Source organism: Hemitrygon akajei, chromosome 28 (genome assembly GCF_048418815.1).
Source record: "Hemitrygon akajei chromosome 28, sHemAka1.3, whole genome shotgun sequence".
NCBI classification, from domain to species: Eukaryota; Metazoa; Chordata; class Chondrichthyes; order Myliobatiformes; family Dasyatidae; genus Hemitrygon; species Hemitrygon akajei.
In genome coordinates this window covers 20,399,032-20,419,101 of record NC_133151.1, presented here as the reverse complement: position 1 = coordinate 20,419,101, position 20,070 = coordinate 20,399,032, and the positions used below count along the sequence as shown (strand labels likewise).

At 42.4% G+C, this 20,070-nt stretch overlaps 1 protein-coding gene across 1 annotated transcript; it reads right to left on the bottom strand.

The window, feature by feature from the left end:
- Nucleotides 1–1,003: 1,003 nt before the first annotated feature.
- Nucleotides 1,004–19,862, bottom strand: LOC140717843 (uncharacterized). The gene is made up of 5 exons (XM_073031566.1): nt 19,631–19,862; nt 19,107–19,511; nt 18,461–18,731; nt 15,371–15,419; nt 1,004–1,168 (listed from the first exon to the last, which is right to left on the bottom strand). The coding sequence occupies exons 1-5, from the start codon at nt 19,860–19,862 to the stop codon at nt 1,004–1,006; spliced, it is 1,122 nt and encodes a 373-aa protein (XP_072887667.1).
- Nucleotides 19,863–20,070: the final 208 nt, after the last annotated feature.

Below are 20,070 nucleotides of genomic sequence, written 5' to 3'. Positions count from 1 at the left end.
AGCCTACACAATGTAGGGATACGTTTTTAATTGAATACTCTGAAGTGTTGGAGGCCAGTAATAGACATGATAGCGATGGAGAGTATTCTTTGCATGAGTTTCAGAAAGCTTTTAATAGTACAGATCAGACGTTCCCAGGAAAGGACGATATATATTATTGCATGTTTAAGCATGTGGCTTACTACTGCTGAGATGTTATTAATATTTGGAAATCATATATGGAGCGTCGGCCATCTTCCCTCTTCGTGGAATATGACAGCAGTAGTTCCTATTCCGAAACATGGGAAACCCAACTAGGATTCATCTAATTAAAGACAAATATCATTAACGTCCCGTTCCGTTTGTGTAAACGCACAGAATGTATGGCAATAGAGGAGTTGAAATATATTTTGCAAAAGAGTGGTGATATAGCATTTTATCAGTGCGGATTTCGAAAGGGATGAATTATATTGTATTCGGTTTTATTTCTGGGAGATGATATTAGAAAAGTATAAGTAAATAAATAAGTTGCAAAAGCAGTAGTTTTATACAGAAAAAAACATATAAAATGTTATGAGAAGATTAAATTGTTGAAATTAGGAGTGACAGGAAAGCCACATAATTTTTTGCCTTTTTTATTTGTACAGTCTTTGCAGTTAAGGGTGGGTGAGGTATATATGGTCTTCTAAGTGATAGACAATAGTACCACACGACAGTACTTATAACTATTGTTTAATAATATGTTAATGATTTTTCTGAGGTAAGTACTAGTGTGTGTAAATCAGCTGTTTGCAGATGATGCAGCTGTTTGGATTAAAGGTAGAAAATTCATCTGAGTTGTAGATAGAATATGATTAGTGATTAATAAGTTCGAACAGTGGGCACATAGACCAGCCGTCGATTTGATACTGTATTGTCAAACTCTTGAGTAATTGTCAGCGGTTGATCTCTTGGCATGTGACTGGATAATAAGCTGACATGGAAGCACCATATCAGGAAAATAATTGATAAATGTGAATCTTGCCTATTCTTGGGGCACTACCGGCTCGCCACCGTGCCTCTGCGGGAGATCCGGCGCTAGCAGAAATCCGGTCTGCTTACTCGTAAACTCCCCTTCCAGCGCAGAGTGCTGGAGAGTGCTCAGGACTTCAAAACCGATCTGCCCTTCCAGAGCTCGGCCGCTGAGGCACTGCAGGAGACCAATGAGGCAATTAGTGCAATCCAAGCCAAGCCTGTCACCACCATGACTAGAAACATCCAGTTGACACACTGCCTCCATGGAGAGCGCACCTAGGCCTGACCTCTGCTCTTTTTAGAGGTACTAACGTGGCAGAGGAAAGGGCTGTCACTTGCTGTCCCTTACACTATTGTATCCCTCTGACCTCCCCCTGTGGAACATTGCGATTGTTTAATGGGGAGTCCCAGTTCTCACACAAATTGAGGGACTTCTTTTGGTCAATGGTATTTAATTGTTTCAGTTTAATTCACTAGAGTCTCCCATTTAGTACAAGTGCCATTTCCAGCAGAGCCCACTATGATAGGTTGATGGCGACACAAGTCTTCAGACTCTGGAACTAGAGCTCTCACAGAACAACATGGTGTTACAGTATAGCCTGGGTTGCGAAGGGAGACTAGTGCATAACCTGATACCATTTAGACTGACTGATAGATAATATTCTGCAGCCATTGGCCAGTCTTTTGCTTCGTTTAAATCTGTATGACATGCTGCTTTAGTTGGAGTGACAGCGAAGAGAACCGCCTCCCATCTTCTAGCTCCGCTCTCACTTTACTACAACCACCAATTGCAAGCGGTTTACTATCAAAGAACCATAATGGAACGTGCGGGTACCTTACTGAAAGACAGACAGTAATGTTATCGGGTAGATTCTGTATCATATATAAACCCTTTCCTCTCTAATCCACGGACCATTCCCTCCTTACACGTAACCCTGCCCAGACGATTCATAAGCTCACAATCAGTTGGGGAACCTCCCGTGCTGGGTTTTGTGCTCTAAGAGCAGTTATCTCTCTCAGTGTTACCATCTCACCGTCACTCTCTCCCGGCACATGAGAAGGAACTAGGCCTTGGAAATCTTTTCTACACTCTCCAAAGTTTAACCACATTTCCTTTTGCGCTGACAGGAGCTGATCACAATACGGCAAGTGTGGCTATCAATCACTTGCAGCACCGTAAAGTGATATCCCAACTGATATACTCATTCCGCTGACTAATGAAGACCAGCATGATAAACCCTATTCTTCCTCACGCTGCCTACCTGTGACACCACTCTCACTTTTACTCCCCAGACACTCCCTAATGCCCTGTAGTATGAGTTATATCTGGCTTGTCTTTCTGATATGAATTATGGTACACTGGTCTGTATTGAAATACATTTGCCGTGCTGTGGTCGGCTTCCCTCACCGATCAACATCCCCTGTAATCTAAAACAACGTTCTTCACTTACTTCATGGTAGATATACAATCCTGAGGGTAGAGGTTGGTGAACCGTCATGGTCATTTTGTAGCTGTAGAATTGCGGAGTCTAATACTAAGGGGTAGAAACTAAGGGAAGATGTTTAAGGAGGATTGGAGTGGCAGTCCTTTCATACAGAGTGTGAAAATACGTGTGGAATGGGCTTCCAAGGAAGCCGTAGAGATTAGGTCAATTTCAGCATTTCTAAAGACATTTTAGTGTGCACAGACATAGGGAAGGTTCAGAGGGATATGGGTCAAAAGCAGGCAAATGGGATGATACAAAGAAAGGTGGAGGGGCAGGTAGTGTTGAGGAATCAGAGAGTCTGCAGAGGGTTAGACAGATTAGGAGAATGTGCAGAGAAGCAGCAGATGGTATATAGCATAAGCAAGTATGATATGCACTTGAGTAGAAGAAAAAAAATATATACATAAAACACTCTGGTTCCGTTGGCTGCGTAAATCTAGGCGAGAGAATCACCGACCCCGCGAAACATGGGAGAATGAAGTGCCAACCTACCAAATCCCCCTGTCTGTGTTGCTGTTGTACGAGTATTTTTGTCAGCAGTGGCTTTCTCTTGGACACTGGTACGGCTGATGAAGCAGCCGGGCAACAGTTGTTGTATGTGCAGTCTCTCCCAGCTCAACCACTGAAGCTGGTATATCGTTCAGAGTTGTCACAGGTCTCTCTTACACGGTACCTCAGGTTCTGAGGATAGTATGTTCTAGGCAGATTTTCCCCTGTCCCATATTATTTCCATTTCGGGATGATTGGCTTAACTGTACTCCGAGGGATATTCAGTGCCTTGGAAACGTTTTTGCATCCATCTCCTGACTAGTGCTTTTCAGTTTGCAGTTTGCAGAGTTATCTGGAGTGCTCTTTTGGTTTCATGGTGTAGTTTCTGCCAGTATGCTGTCTCACTTGCAGTTAGACCTTCCAGAAACAGAGTATTTTTATTACAATCAATTGTCACGACTCAGGGATGGAATGGCAAACGCACTTTTCCTTCTATTTATTTACTTCTTTACCGCGGTGGACCAATAGTCTAAGAGGAAATTTTTAAACATCCTGAAAACTGTGAGGCAATTTCATTTTTCTTTTTGTATGTTTGCACCAAACAAACACAAATCACAACTCACAACACAAGTAAATCATGTCAGGCAGTCAACGGGCAGGCACAATGGGAAAAATAAAACACTTTGACCCGACGGTGTCATCAATTGGAAGACCTCCAGTTTATTAGCTATGAGCTACCTTCATTAATAAAATTACTGAGCCCAGGAGATGGGTTGTTACATTAAAGTTGTATAAGATGTTGGTGAGGCCTAACTTAGAGCGCTGGGTGCAGTTATGGTCAGCTAACTACAGGAAAGATATAAATAAGCTTGAAAGAGTACAGAAGACATTTACAATAATGTTGCCGATCTGGAGACCTGAATTATAAGGAAGGGTTGATTTGATTAGGAATTTATTCCTTAGAATATAGAGGATTGAGAGGAGATTTGATCTATGTATAGATCAAATGCAAGCAGGCTTTTTCAGTTAAGGTTTGCTGGAGCTACAACCAGGGGTAATGGGTTAAGGCTGAAAAGTGAAAATTGAAAAGGAACATGAAGGGAAACGACTTCACTAAGCGTGTCATAAGAATGTACAATGAGCTTCCAGCACAAGTGGTGCAAACGAACTCGATTCCAACGTTTAAACTAAGTTGAGTTAGTTATGTGGATGGTACGGGTATGGAGGGCTGTGGTTCCAGTTTAGGTCGATATGAGTAGAGAGCTTAAATGGTTCCATCATGATCTAGAATGGCCGAAGGGGATGTTTCTCTGTTGCACTTTACGAAGATTTTCTGACCCTCACCAGGAAAATGCGTCCCCTATCTTATCTGTTCTTCATTTCGTTTTTTTCTTAAATTTTATCTTACACTGAATAGCAACAATTGGCAAAGTAGTTTTGATACAGATGCAATTAAGGCATGGGGCATCCCGCAAAAATATATATGAGACTCTGGCAGGAAAGACTTCGTGGGCATCACTGAGTTGTGGTTGAAAAGTTTATATTTTTGGAGCTAACATCGAAGGAAACAAAGATCGAAAGGATACAGAGGAAGACAGAAGAAGTGAGTGGCTCTTTTGGTTAAATGTGAAAGCAAATCCTTTGGAAAGAGGTGACATAGGATCAGCAGATCTAGTATGCTTGTGAGTAGAATTAAGAAACTGCAAGGCTATAAATCCCTTGTTGGGAGTTATAAACAGGCTTCAAATTTGCACTGAATATGTGTAAATCAAATTACAATGGGTGATAGAAAAGCCATGTAAAAACGGCAATGCTGGAAAAGTGATGGGTTTTCAATATTGAAGTAGATTGGAAAAATTAGATTGCTGCTGGATCTCAAGAAAGAGATTCTGTAGAATCTTTACAAGACTGCTTTTTGGAGCAGTTTTACTTAAGCCCTCCAATGGCATGGCAGCTGTGGATTGGGCATGGTCTAACGAGACAGATTTGACTCAGGACCTTAAGGTAAAAGAACCCGTAGGTGACAATGGCTGCACTCTGCAGTCTGAGTAGAAGAAGATGAAGTCAGATATGTCGGTATTACAGTGGAGGAAAGGGAATTATAGAGGCATCAAAGGGCAGTGGGAACATGTTTATTGGAAAGGGTCCCTAGCGGGGATGACGGCAGAGACCAATGGCTGGAGTTTCTGGGTCAGTTCTTTAGATAGATAGATACATCCCAATGATGAGACAGTTTAGCAAAAGGAGGACGAGGCAGCTGTGTCTGACAAGGAAAATCAAAAGATTACATAAAAGGAAAAGGCAGGGCATCTGTTATAGCAACAAATAATGGGAGGTGAAAAGACTTGGATGCTTTTGATATCCAAAAGAATGCATTTAGAAAGGACACAAGGAGAGGAAAGCTGACATATCAAGGAATACTAGCCAATAATATAAAGAGGATACCTTTTCTTTAATATAGAAATAGTAAAACAGAGGTGAGAGTGGATATTGGATCATTGGAAAATGAAGCTGGAGCAACTGTAATGCGGTTAACAAAGAAATATCGGAAGAACAAAACAAGAATTTTCATCAACCTTCATTATGGATGGCTGTAGTAATATGCCTGAAATTCAAGAGTGAGAGTAGAAGTGAGTGCAGTTGCTATTATTAAGGTGAATGCTTTTGGTGCACTGAAAGTTCTGATGTTATATAACACATCTGCACCCCAGGGTTGTGACAATATATCTGAGAAGATCGTTTAGGCATTAGCAATGATCCTTCAAGAATCATTTGAATCTGGTATGTTTCAGTCGGACTGGGAAATTTCAAGATCCATTCCACTCTTTAAGAAGATGGCAGAAGGAGAAGATAGGAAACTTAGGCCAGGTAGCCTGACTTCTGTGATTGGGAAGATGTTAGCGACCATTATTAAGGATGACGTATCGGGGTACTTGGAGGCACATGACAAAATAGGTCAAAGTTAGCATTGATTCCTACAGGGGAAATCCTGATTTACAAATTTGTTGGAATTATTTCAGGAATTAATAGACAGGATAGACAAAGGAGTGTCTATGGATGGTGTACACATGGATTTTCAGTAGGTCTTTGACAAGTTGCTGCACATGAGGCTGCTTTACAAGATAAGAGCCTATAGTATTAAAGGAAACATACAAGCAGGAATAGAAGGTTGGCTGAGTCACAGGAAGTAAACAATGGGGATAAACGGGTATATTATGGTTGGCTGCCAGTGACCAGTGGTGTTCCAAAGATGTCGGTGTTGGAACTGCCTCTTTTCACATTATATCTCATGTGGCCAAATTTGTGAACAATATGAAGATAAACATTGGAATAGGTAATGTTTTGCAAGCTGTTATCTTTCCATTTACATACAGTAGCCTGAACTGCCCGAGTAGAACACAGTAAACCAGAATTGGTGGAGTTGGAGTGCGGGAGAAAGAATCAGAGTGCAGAGAAAAGCGGAGAGTTTGTTTTTATCTTGCAGCTCCACCTCCACGTTAACACAGCTGCGAATTTTAAACAGTTTATGCGCAGCAGAAAGAAGCACAGTCGTCCGGACAAACACTCTCATACACCGGGTCCAACGTGATCTCATTGACCACAGCTCTGTTCCATAATTTTAAGAAATAATGTTCTATTTTCCGAACAGATACTTGAAGATCTTGATGAAAGTGGTATACATCATTCCGTGGGCCCAAAAACAATGCAGCAGTCCCATTTCACACACAGTACCTGGTGATCGAGGGCGAAGTTGGTCTCAGTGAAAAATGGTTGCAGCACCAGGGAGTCAAGGTGGAAATGGGAATCCGGTCAACCAGTGGCCGAATGTGCTCCCAGAGCCTTCTGCCACGCATTTAAAGGGGTTTCAAAAGCTAAAAGCAGACTGGGTACTCACTGAATACACAGATAGCAGAGATGTGCTCAGGCAGGTGATAAGAAAAGCCAAAAAGTGTGCCACGAATTGTCGTTGGCAAGGAACACCAAGGATAATTTCAAGGGATTTTTCACATGTGAAGTGGAGAGTAAGTAAGGAGAGGGCAAGTCCATTGGAGGTGAAAGGAACATCGATGTGGTTGAAGTCAGAGTAAGTGGCTGAGGTACTGATTGAGTACTTTGTGTCAGTCTTTACCGAGGAGAAGGAATTGGAGGAGAGTGAAAACAGAGGGGGGCATGCGAATGTGCTGAGACGTGTTAAGATTAAGGACTGGACACTGCTGTGTCTTCTGAAGGGCATGAAGATGGATAAGACTCAGGGCTTGGTGGTATATATCCTACAATAGTAAAAGAAGCACATGACGAGATTACTGGGAATTTGATAAGGAAATTTGTGAAGTCACTAGCAACATCAAGGTCCTGGAGAACAGGAAAAGTGTAATCTTTTGGCATTGTCCAAGAAGGGAAACAAGGATAATCAAGGTAATTATAGGCCGCTGAGCTTCACGTCAGTGGTAGGGAAGTTGTTTAGGAGGATACCAAGGGACGGGATTGATGAACATCTGGAAAGTCAGGTCCTTCTTACGGACAGTCAGCATGGCTTTGTGTGGGCTTTCCATCCGTAACAAACGTGATCGAGATTTTTTGAGGTGATGAAATCGATACTTGGTGAAGGAAACACAGTGGATGTTATCTACATGGATCTTCCTAAATCATTCAATAAGTTTCCTCATGACAATTTGATTCAAAAGATAAATATGCATGGGATCCAGAGTGAATTGCAAGTTTTGTTTGGGAGCTATCTTGTTCAGAGAAGGCAAGCTGTTATTCTGTCTGGAGGTCCATGACCTGTGGTGTTGCATAGAGATCGGCGCTGTAAGCTCGTGCTTCTGATAAACAGTATATTTAGGATTTGGCTGAAAGTATTGATGTGTGGCTTTGCAAAAGTGCAGATAACAACGAGAGTCCTCATTTGGGGATCGGAGTAGGAGAGTATCAATAACATTAAATTCCTTAGCTTTATCATATTAGAGGGACACCATAGTGAGCAGCCCGTAAGTGTCATTACAAAGAAGGCACAACAGCACGACTAATTTATTTGATGTTGAGCAGATTTGGTATGTCATATAAACCATTGAAAAAGCTCTATAAATGTACAATGCAGAGTATCATGACTGGTTCACCAGGATGATGCTGGATTAGAGTACACGAGCCATAAGGAAATACTGGACACACTTGTGTGTTTTCCTGGAACAGCACCGCCCGAGGAGAGACCGAATGGATGTATTTAAAATTATGAGAGGCATAGACAGTGTAGGTCGTCAGAATCATTTCCACACGATAGAAATGCCAAATACCAGAGGATATGTTTTTTAAGGTTAGATAGAAGTGGAAGCATTTACCTACTTGAAAGATGTTAATAAGATTGAAAGAGTCAGAGATATTTTACAAGCGTGACGCTGCCAATTGAACACCTGAGCTATAAGGAGGTATTGAATGACTTATGATTTTATACCCTGGAGCACATGCGAATGATGGGAGATTTGACAGAGGTAAACCAAATTATGAAGTTGATAGGGTGAATAAATGCAGGCATTGTATGGCGACAATATGTTTGATCTTATAGCGATTGTAGGGACATGGTTGCAGGCTGACCGGGAGTGGAACCTCAATATTCCAGTGATTTCGATTTTCCACCACTCTCCCATGGATGGTTTGAAGCCCGGATGCGATTGCGGGAGCTGCACATGGGGCGAGCATCTACATCCCGTTAAAACCGGAAGCTACAGTAGCTCTGAACAGTTAATCCCTGGGAGAGGATGGATCCACCACGAAGATTGGCTAAACTTGCGGACTCTAATGAGGTACTGTCAGTGGCCTATGCCAAGTGGAAGTGATGGAGTTTAACCAAATAACAACGCTCCACACGAATCAGCAAAAGTGAAAGGAGGAGGGTGACCATGTTCATTATGAGTTCCTGAAGTCTGATGTACATGTAGGGATTATGAACAGCGGGGAAAGACAACGTGGGTGGTAGATTCACATGTTGCCTGTTCATGGGACAGACAGGGCCAAGTGAATAAAATGTTAGGAATCAGCAGCAAGTGGCTTGATAGCAGAAACTGACAGGAAATTACAGTAAGTTAAAGAAAAATGATAAAAATCGTTCCCTTTTCAACATATTGCAATCATTTACAACAGTCACCATCATGAGAGAAAATCTAATGGGCTGAAAAAACCCAGACTATTCCAGGTACCAATGATCTGCACTCGAGCGTTGTACTGGAAAAGACTGGAGAGAAAATGGAGATAAAAATTGAACTTTGTCAATATTCAGTGTGTTCCAGGAAGGCCCAGCGAAGTGAGGAAATGTGTCTCCATTGTCCAAGAAAAGAAGAAGACAAAAGTTGGTAACTGTAGCCATGTTATCTTCACATCTGTTGTTGGTAAGCCGCTGGAATTTCAGGATCAGAATCTGGCTTGTTTTCACCGGCATGTGTCGTATTATTTACTATCGCAGCAACTAGCGGTTTAACGCAATACACAAAATAGAAGCGTAAATAAATAAATTAAGGTAGACGTACATTGAAAGAGATTAAAAAATCAGACACGTACAGAAATAATATAAACTAAAAAAGCGAGGTATTGTTCACGGGTTCAATATCCATTTAGGAATCGGATGGCAGAGCGGAAGATGCGATTCCAATTTCGCTGAGTGGGTTCCTTTCGGCTTCGTTACCTCCCACCTGATAGTAACAGTGATAAAAGGGCATGCACAGTGTGCAGGGGATGCTTAATAATGGACGCGGCCTCTCTGAGACACCGTTCCCTATAGATGTCCAGGGTACATTGTAAGCCAGTACTCAGTATGAAGCTGACTAAATTTATGACCCTCTGCTGCTTCTTTCGGTCCTGTGCAGTTGCTGCCCCATACCAGACAGTGTTTCAGCCTGTCAGAGTGCTGTCCATGGTACGTGAATGCTTTGTAGTGCTTTTGTTAACATATCAAATCTCTTCAAATTCCTAATGAAGTGTAGTCGCAGCCTGGCATTCTGTATAGCTGCGTCGATGATTTGGGACCAGGTTAGGACCTCAGACACCTTGACAGCCTGGAACTAGCAACTGCGCATTCTCTCCACTTCTAATCCCTCATTGAGGATTGGTTCGTGTTCCTCCGTCTTACCCTTCCTGAAGTCCACAGTCAGCTCTTTCGTCTTACTGATGTTCAGTGCCATATTGTCGCTGACACACCACTCCAGTAGTTAGAATGTCTTGCTCCTGTACGCCCATTCGTCTCCATCTAAGGTTCTACCACCAATAGTTTTATCATCAGCGAATTTATACATGGTATTTGAGCTATGCCTAGCCACACAGTCACGGGTACAGAAAGAGAAGGGCAGTGGGCTAAGCACAGACCGCTGATATGCACCAATGTTTAACATCAGCGATGAGGAGATATAAATCCACATAGACTGTGGTTTCCACTTAGGAAGACAAGGTTCCAATTGCAGACGGTGATACAAAAGAGAATATTCTGTAACATATCAATCAGGATTGTTGGGATTGATGGTGATAAATGCTGAGTTATAGTCAATAAATATGAGTTTGTGATCTATGAAGAAATTGCAAGTTATTAAGAGACGTTCAATGTAATCAAACCGAATCAACATGGTTTACATTTGCAGTGTCACACTGCATGGAGGAAACGTATTTCGGCCCATCTGGCCCAGGCCAACTAAAGGTCCCATCTAAGTTGCCCCAATATCTCTCTGTACTTTTTAGGTCCATATCCCTGCTAATGACTCATTCTTAATCACTTTGTCAAGTTCGATATCCTGACCACCGTCTGGATGAGAGAAATAGTCCATCAGGTTCCATTTCAATCTATGCCATCTCAGCATATAGTGCCCTCTCGTCCTTATTCCACGTCCCTGTTAAAAATGTCTCTGTGCATTCACCCAGTCTAAGATACTCATTATTTTATACATGTCTATTATATTTCCCGCATTCTCCCACATTCCATGGGGGAAAACGTCCTAATCAGCACATTATCCCTCCATTTCTCAGTTATTCAACTGCCAGAAAAATCCTCGTAACTGTCCCGTATGTTCTTTCCTGCTTAATGTCATTTTTCCTGTTATAGGGTGACTAAAGGGAAATACGATATTTTAATGTAGCCTCAACAGCATCTTGTTTAACTGCAACACAACATCCCAATCTCTATAGTCATTGCACTGCCTGATGAAGGCCAGTGTGCCAAAACGTTTCTTCAGCACGACGTCCACCTGTGACCTCGTTTGAGATTATGTCAGGTGAAAGCCAATTCACGTTTGATCAACAAGACCGAGTTTTTTTTTTCCTCTGGATGTTAGAAGGTAACCTGAAAATATACAAGGTAGATTTTCAGAATGTACTTGGCAAGCTGCCAGACGAAAGCCTGGTGTACAAAACCAGACCTCAGAAGATTGAGGGAACTGAGTTAACAAGGACTGAAGACGTGTTGTCACGTTGAAGACATAGACTGAATGAGCAAGTCTATTTCAGGCAGGGACGACATAACTATTGGAGTGTCCCAGGGGTCAGTTCTCTCTCAATTGTTTACACTCGATATTAATCACCCGGAGCAGAGCAAAGTTTGAGGGATCAATGTTGTCAATAATGGGGAATGTGATGGGTATAACGTTGATGGTACAATTGGTCTCTACAGCAGTATATAGATAGGTTGGGTATGTGGGAGAATACTTGCAAAATTCAGTTTAACGTGGGGAAGCATGTTGGTGAATACAAACTTAGGAGGATTCGAAAGGCAGATGATTACTTATATAGAGAGAAATCACAATGGGATGAATTATCTTAGTCTCGGTGGAAACGTCGGACACTCGGCCAGTTTCTGTCATGTGCTACTCTATGAATCTGAGCAAAAGATGTGCGGGACTGGAGACACCTCACTCCAGGTCTAGAAGTTTCATGTTTGATAGGGAGGGATGTAAATGGTTGGGATTGGTAATGTTGCAATATTGATCAAAGAGACCACCTTTGCCGTAATGAGGATTGAGGTCTCAGAAGATTCTTCACATGAGGCCGTGTGGGTTGTGTTAAGGAATAAATAAAATAGCAATCACATTATACTGCAAATTCCTCACAGTTTGTGGAAAATTCAGGAACAAATCTGTTTGCAAATCACACAGAGATGTCATGGGTATAGGGCTATAGCGATCAGACATTTCAACTTCTCCAAATTCAAGAAGATTAGCTTTATGTGAAAGGATACGAAATGGAATTTTTGAATTGCATCTGGGAGAGTTTTTTATTCCAGTCCATCGATAGTACTGCAAGTATTTACTGTTCGTCAATGGATCCAAATTAGGAAATTTACTTCGTAACTTGTCGATAATCTTACCTTGCACTTTATTGCCTTTGCAGAAACAACACTGTAATTATGTTGACATGGGGCCATAATTTAGAAATGCAATACTACTGTTCCCTCAGCACCAATCCTCACTCAGAATAATTTTCCAATTTATTACACCAAAATAGGGGATCCAAGTTGGCCAGCTGATTTATACGTTCTTTTCCCAGTCATTAAAATGAGGTTTTTTCCCTTGTGTAAATCTCGCTGCGGCTGGCGGCTTAATATAAGGGGTGAAATCCCCTGGCCCGGCCAAAATTAAGATATCTCGTTTGGGTAGATGTTGTGCCTGTTACAAATCAGAACCCCTAAATAACAAGTAGTACACAATATGCTATTAAACGATAGAGCTTTATAATTCTTACTTTGACTATATGCTTAGTAAAGAAAACAAACAAAAAAATCAAATGGGCCCATTCTCAAGAAACAGTCTATCGCGCAAGGTTAGAGCTCACTGATAAAGCCGATTGTTCACCATCGCTAACCTTCGGACCCTCGCTCCGAGTCCACTCCATTCGTTGGCCAAGTAACTCTTTCCATTCACGTCTTCTCTCCTCATCTCTCCCCGGCAAAAGAACCGTGAATTCGCAGCTCCCAGACACACACCCAGAAAGATATTCTCCAAGAAAGAATAGCATTCCACTTATTGCCTAGCATATCTTGCAATCGGTGGTCAGAACCTAAACATTGTTGCTGCAGAGAAGGCATTGCATTAGTCCTGAATACTTACAGCGTGTTACACTTGTGATGGTGCATCACTGGAAAGAGTTGTTGGTGCTAGCACAATCGAAGTCTTCGCTTATATTCATCCTTTCTAATCAATCACAAAAATAAACCCCGAATTTCACAAACTTGCAATTCATATTTTATCAGAAGCCCCTGACAATTAACTTCTAATTTGGAAATGATCTCTTGTCCCACAGCTTAACTGAAGTAATGTTGTGCTTACATTCAAACACAGAAAGCAAAACATTTTCATCTCACAAAGTAAAGGATGCAAAAACAGTTCCACAAAATGACAGCCTCCGTCTCCAAGCACATGCCAGGAACAAAGACAGTTAATCTGTCTACTTCACAATGAGAGTCCAGTAACAGAGGGCATAGTTTGAGATAAAGAGTAGCTCATTTCGGACAGAGTTAAGGAAAAACTTCTTCTCCCAGAGAGTTGTGGGGGTCTGGAATGCATTACATCGGAAGGTAATGGAGGCCAATTCTCTAGATGCTTTCAAGAAGGAGCTAGATATGTATCTTATGGATAGGGGAATCAAGGAATATGGGGACAATGCAGGAACCGGGTATTGATTGTAGATGATCAGCCATGATCTCAGACAGGCGGTGCAGGCTCGAATGGCCGAATGGTCTATTTCTGCACCTATTGTCTATTGTCTGTTGTCCTATCCGAGTTGGATGTTACAGTATCATCCATTTTTTAAACTGTGCATGGCCAACATCTTCTTTATTTCGATTCACAGAAAATCACATTGCTGTTAATATGTCTGAGTGAATATAGCAAAATAATGAACAGCAACATTCATGACTAAGATAGATACTTATTTTAAAATGTTAGCAGAACAAAAGCGTGAAAACCATGATAAAGTGATAAAGTGAACCCAATTTCATACCAGAAATCTAAGCATTTAACTGTATTTAACATCACTGAAACACAATATAATTGTATGAAATCAAACACCAAAACGAATTATAGAATTACACGTGGCCTGCAAACACTTAAGTTACTAAAGTTGCCCATAATAATAAAAAAAGCACCTCTGGGAAAATACCATGGGTAACCACTAGAACAAAGAGCAAAGCAATAACAACGTTTGAAGTAATACACATCCAATGATGTCCATTAACAATTAATCCCCAGTTCCACACCTTATTCCAAAAGGGTTGGATTCTGCAAATTATCATTATCGAAACCCACACGATCTTTAATAGTCTTGGATAACAGATCCATTTGTTTTATAATAATTTTTCATTATGGTAAATGACTATCATATTATGCTGTACAATATAATATAGGTGGAAGAGCAGTAGCTATTAATCTAACTAAGTAAGAATGTAAGCCCTCAACAGTATCAGTGACGTATATATATATATATCCAGTTGTATAGCTGGTTTTACAAATGGGTTAGGTAATAATTAACCAGTCAAAACTATGACCCTGAAAACATCAAACATCGCAAGTAATTAGAACATAGAGCTGCTTTTTTGTCAGATATGCTTGAAGTAGCAACGTGATAAGTATTATTCATCACACTAAAGTCATATCAAAAAACATTAGTCTCATTTCCTTTACACAATATAGCCTCAGATCTTTACAATTCATTCATACTACATGCTAACTTCAACGTTTATGAGTCCACTCATTAGTTGTATTCCAACAGCAAACGATTCTGAACAGCAGTGTCTTTAAATAAATTTCGCTGTGTTTAACCTATTGATGGATTATCTACTTTGGCTTGTTCACAACACTTTTCCAGACTGCAATCAAGTAAAGAATATGAGACAACTTGATAACAACATTGCCCCCATAAAATGATTCGAGCCAGTTTAGTTCATTACACAACAACTAATGCGGAATTGCTGATTCCCTAGTAGGCTCAACCAAAGAGACATCTCTGAGGCCTTCCACACATTCATTCCCTGGTGTCCAACATCAACTTGATTATCTATATGTATGCCTGTTGAAAGGATCTACATCTTCCGACCCTACTCCGCTCTGACAGATTCCGTACATCCAATTGACCACATTGATTTCCGGGTGAAAGGTCATAGTTCTGAACGTGAATTCTTTCTCCCTTCACAGACGCTATCAGATCTGCTGGGCATTTTCAGCAGTATCCGCTTTTACTTCAGGTTCAATCCTGATAATCTGACTAACTGACTCCACGAGTTTTGTGCAACTGCAAGGAACGTTGTCCTCGTGGCCGAGTGGTTAAGGCGATGGAATAGAAATCCATTGGGGTTTCCCCGTGTAGGTTCCAATCCTGCCGATTACGTGTTCCTATCGGTTTTGACTCCCGGATCCTTCTCACGGATGCAGTTGAATCACCGATCTGTCGTCGCCGACGCCATGTGTTCCGCTTTTGTTCAGGTGTCCACTGTTAAACAGTTGGTGAGCAACCGAGGAACCACTTTTTCACTTTATCGGGAGAGCGAGTGCCTGTGGTATGTGAAAATACCGGGTGAACGAGTAGTCTTTCGGTGACTGTATGTCCTTGTCTTTGTTTTCATGCACGCCTGCGTGCTCGGTGGAGGGCGCTGATGATTTTTTGCTGGTAGGGTGGAGGGGGAGGGAGTCAGTGCCTCACTGCTGCTTGTGCATGCGAGGGGGAACTGTGAGGAGGCTTTGGGATTCTAACGTTTAACTATCATCATTCTTTGGCACACTCCTGTGTTTTTGTGGATGTTTGCGAAGAAGAAGAATTTCATAATGTATACTGTATATTTTTTTCTGACATTAAATGTACCTATTGAAACCTATTGTTATTATATTTATAGTATCCTTTCTCAGCTCAAGCTGGTAAATCCTGAAGTACGGGTATAGTCAAGCACACTCATTCCGCAATAGCTGCGGACTACGTATCATTCTAGTGGTGTAGAGTATAGTGGTTTTATGGAGATTTACAGAAATATTGCTTTGCACTTCTAACTGTTTATTGTTATTGTTGAGCGACTTTGAGATGATAGTTATGGTTGGTATCACCATTGTAACAATATATACCCTGCTCTTACTTGATAGTATTTCCAATTCATCTGTTAAGTCAGCATATTTACGGTGATATTCACTTTTTAATTCCTGTATGTTATGCGTGTTTGCAGTGGCTATATCGAATAAGTAAGTAGTTCTTGCATTTTAATCCAGTAATATTATATCCGAACGGTTACCATGGATTGTCCCATCAGTAATAGTGGATTGATCGTAATATAGTTTGTAGGACTCTGGCTCTAATTTGGATGAGGCTTATATTTCTAGAAAGGTATGCGTCATTTACGAGTTTAGATTTTTAAATCAAGGTTTTGATGAATGACATTTGTTTGTTGATTATCGCCGTGTAAGGACGTAGATTGAACTGAACTGCTACTCAAACCTGATTGTTTCTATCTGGGGCTAAAGCCCAATCTTGTGTCTGTTGATATATTTGCTTAATCTGTCTCCACCTTAGCGTTTTAGCCATGAATTCATAATACTATGAAGTTATAATTAAATAACTACTACTGTTATTTTTTGGTTTTAAGTCAGATAGTCACGTAAATATTTCACAGTGGCACAGTCTCTGCCAAAATTATAAATAATTGAAGAAGTCCGTCAGATTTTCATACACAAAATGTGTCAAAAATCTGGGGAGAGATCATGAACATCAGATGATTTGGTGGAATCGAACTGAATGGCAGAGCAGGGTTGAAGGTCTGGCCGTATCCCCTTTGACTTCCGTTTTCTACCTTTCAAAGTTCACCATTTGTGATCAGCGACTCAGAAAGAGGGATGACACGTACATTTTTCAAGATGGATATATTTCAGTGGCAGAGACGCGGGGTGAATCCTAACGTTTCATATGAAACGGTGAGAAGCGCGGCGATACGCAACTGCCATCCTGCATTTAAACGCCCCACGTGGGGGAGTTAAAAACTTAGTTACTGTCTCCAGTGCAAATCCTCGAGAAATGGAGAAACCGGTAGCATGCAGCAGAGCGGGACGAATTATCATCGGTACCCCACACTTCCGCATCTATCACTGACTGGTTCTCCCGTGATGATCTGAACGTTATACCAACAGTAATTCAGCAACCATGAATCCAGGAGGTGGGATGGAAGCATTAAGGAAAGTACTTGCTGTGGATGAACTGCCTGTTACAAGAAACTTGATTCAACAGTAAGGGAATCCGATGTTCATTCCATTTTTGGAGCAGGATTGGGAAGTGAATGAAAACTCTGGATTGTACGTGATTAGTCCCCGGTATGGAGTAAAACGTCGTTATTTATTTCTAAAGCACAAGCAGACGGAGGAGTTGTCCATCTGAACAATTAAATAATGTAAAACACATTCACCGGCGAAATATCGGGAACGAGGTGCAAGATGGGATGAGGCATAAATGGCACATAGAGTAGGACTGGGTGCAACGGCAGATGCAATCTCAATGGCTCTTCACACGGCCTTAGATCACCTGGAGAACAGAAACATCTATTTCAGGATGCGGTTCATCGAATATACCCAAGCATTTAATAACATCATTCGAACAATCCAAATTGAGAATTACAGAACCTTGTCCTCTGTAACTTCTTCTCTAATTGAATCCTTGAATTCCCAAGCTGAAGACCACAATCTGAGCGCATTGGCAATAACATCTCCTCATCACCGGCGATTAATACTGGTGCACCTCAGGAGTATGTGCCTTGCCCACTGCTCTACTGTATCTATGCCCACGACTCTGTGGTTAGGCATAGTTCAAACACCATCTGCAAATTTGTTGATGCTACAACCATTGTTGGTAGAATCTCAGATGGAGACGAGACGGCGTACAGGAGCGAGATCTGCCAACTAGTGCAGTGATGTCGCGGCATCAACCTTGTACACAACGTCAGGAAGACGGAGGAGCTGATTGTGGACTTCAGGAAGTGTAAAATGAAGGAGCACTTATCAATATTCATAGAGGGATCAGACGTGGAGAGTGTGAGCAGTTTCAAATTCCCGGGTGTTAAGATTTCTGACGAACCTAACCTAGTCCCTACATATTGAAAGCAAGACAACGACAATGCTTCATAAGGAGTTTGAAGAGATTTTGTATGTTAGCAAAAGCACTCAGAACATCTATCAGCTATAGAATGCAGATCATTCTGACATGCTGCATCATTGACTGGAATTGGAAGGTGGGGGGGGGGGGTGGCGGGTGTGTGGCTACGGTACAGGTTCCAGTCAATTCGAAGTCCAGGCTCTGTGTTCAGGTCAAGTCCAATTCCGGGCTCGGTCTTCCTTTCAAGTCCAAGTCCGGGCTCTGTGTTCCATTCAAGTCCAAGTCCGGGCTTTGTGTTCCGTTCAATTCCAAGTCCGGGCTCTGTGTTCCGTTCAATTCCAAGTCCGGGCTCTGTGTTCCAGTCAAGTCCAAGTCCGGGCTCTGTGTTCCTGTCAAGTCCAAGTCCCGGCTCTGTGTTCCATTCAATTCCAAGTCCGGGCTCTGTGTTCCATTCAAGTCCAAGTCCGGGCTCTGTGTTCCTGTCAAGTCCAAGTCCCGGCTCTGTGTTCCGTTCAATTCCAAGTCCGGGCTCTGTGTTCCATTCAAGTCCAAGTCCCGGCTCTGTGTTCCGTTCAATTCCAAGTCCGGGCTCTGTGTTCCTGTCAAGTCCAAGTCCCGGCTCTGTGTTCCGTTCAATTCCAAGTCCGGGCTCTGTGTTCCGTTCAATTCCAATTCCCGGCTCTGAGTTCCATTCAATTGCAAGTCCGGGCTCGGTGTTCCATTCAATTCCAAGTCCGGGCTCTGTGTTCCATTCAAGTCCAAGTCCGGGCTGGGTGATCCATTCAAGTACAAGTCCAGGCTCTGAGTTCCCGGTATTTCCAAGTCCGGGCATTGTGTTGATGTCTCATCAAAGTCAAGTCTTGGTTTTCCAATCAATTCCAATTCCGGGCTCTGTGTTCCTGTCAAGTCCTTGACCGGGTTGGGTGTTTCTGTCAGGTCTATATCCGGGCTCTGTGATTGAGTCAAGTCCAATTCCGGGCTCGGTCTTCCTTTCAAGTCCAAGTCGTGGCTCTGAGTTCCTCTCAAGTACATGCCCGGTCTCTGTGTTCCAGTCACGTCCAAGAGCAGGCTCTGTGTTCCAGTCAAGTCCAAGTCCCGGCTCTGTGTTCCATTCAATTCCAAGTCCGGGCTCTGTGTTCCATTCAAGTCCAAGTCCGGGCTCTGTGTTCCTGTCAAGTCCAAGTCCCGGCTCTGTGTTCCATTCAATTCCAAGTCCGGGCTCTGTGTTCCATTCAAGTCCAAGTCCGGGCTCTGTGTTCCTGTCAAGTCCAAGTCCCGGCTCTGTGTTCCGTTCAATTCCAAGTCCGGGCTCTGTGTTCCATTCAAGTCCAAGTCCCGGCTCTGTGTTCCGTTCAATTCCAAGTCCGGGCTCTGTGTTCCTGTCAAGTCCAAGTCCCGGCTCTGTGTTCCGTTCAATTCCAAGTCCGGGCTCTGTGTTCCGTTCAATTCCAATTCCCGGCTCTGAGTTCCATTCAATTGCAAGTCCGGGCTCGGTGTTCCATTCAATTCCAAGTCCGGGCTCTGTGTTCCATTCAAGTCCAAGTCCGGGCTGGGTGATCCATTCAAGTACAAGTCCAGGCTCTGAGTTCCCGGTATTTCCAAGTCCGGGCATTGTGTTGATGTCTCATCAAAGTCAAGTCTTGGTTTTCCAATCAATTCCAATTCCGGGCTCTGTGTTCCTGTCAAGTCCTTGACCGGGTTGGGTGTTTCTGTCAGGTCTATATCCGGGCTCTGTGATTGAGTCAAGTCCAATTCCGGGCTCGGTCTTCCTTTCAAGTCCAAGTCGTGGCTCTGAGTTCCTCTCAAGTACATGCCCGGTCTCTGTGTTCCAGTCACGTCCAAGAGCAGGCTCTGTGTTCCAGTCACGACCAAGTCCAGGCTCTGTGTTCCAGTCAAATCCAAGTCCAGGCTCTGTGTTCCAGTCAAATCCAAGTCCAGGCTCTGTGTTCCGTTCAAGTCCAAGTCCAGGCTCTGTGTTCCAGTCAAATCCATGTCCAGGCTTTTATTCCTGTCAAGGCCA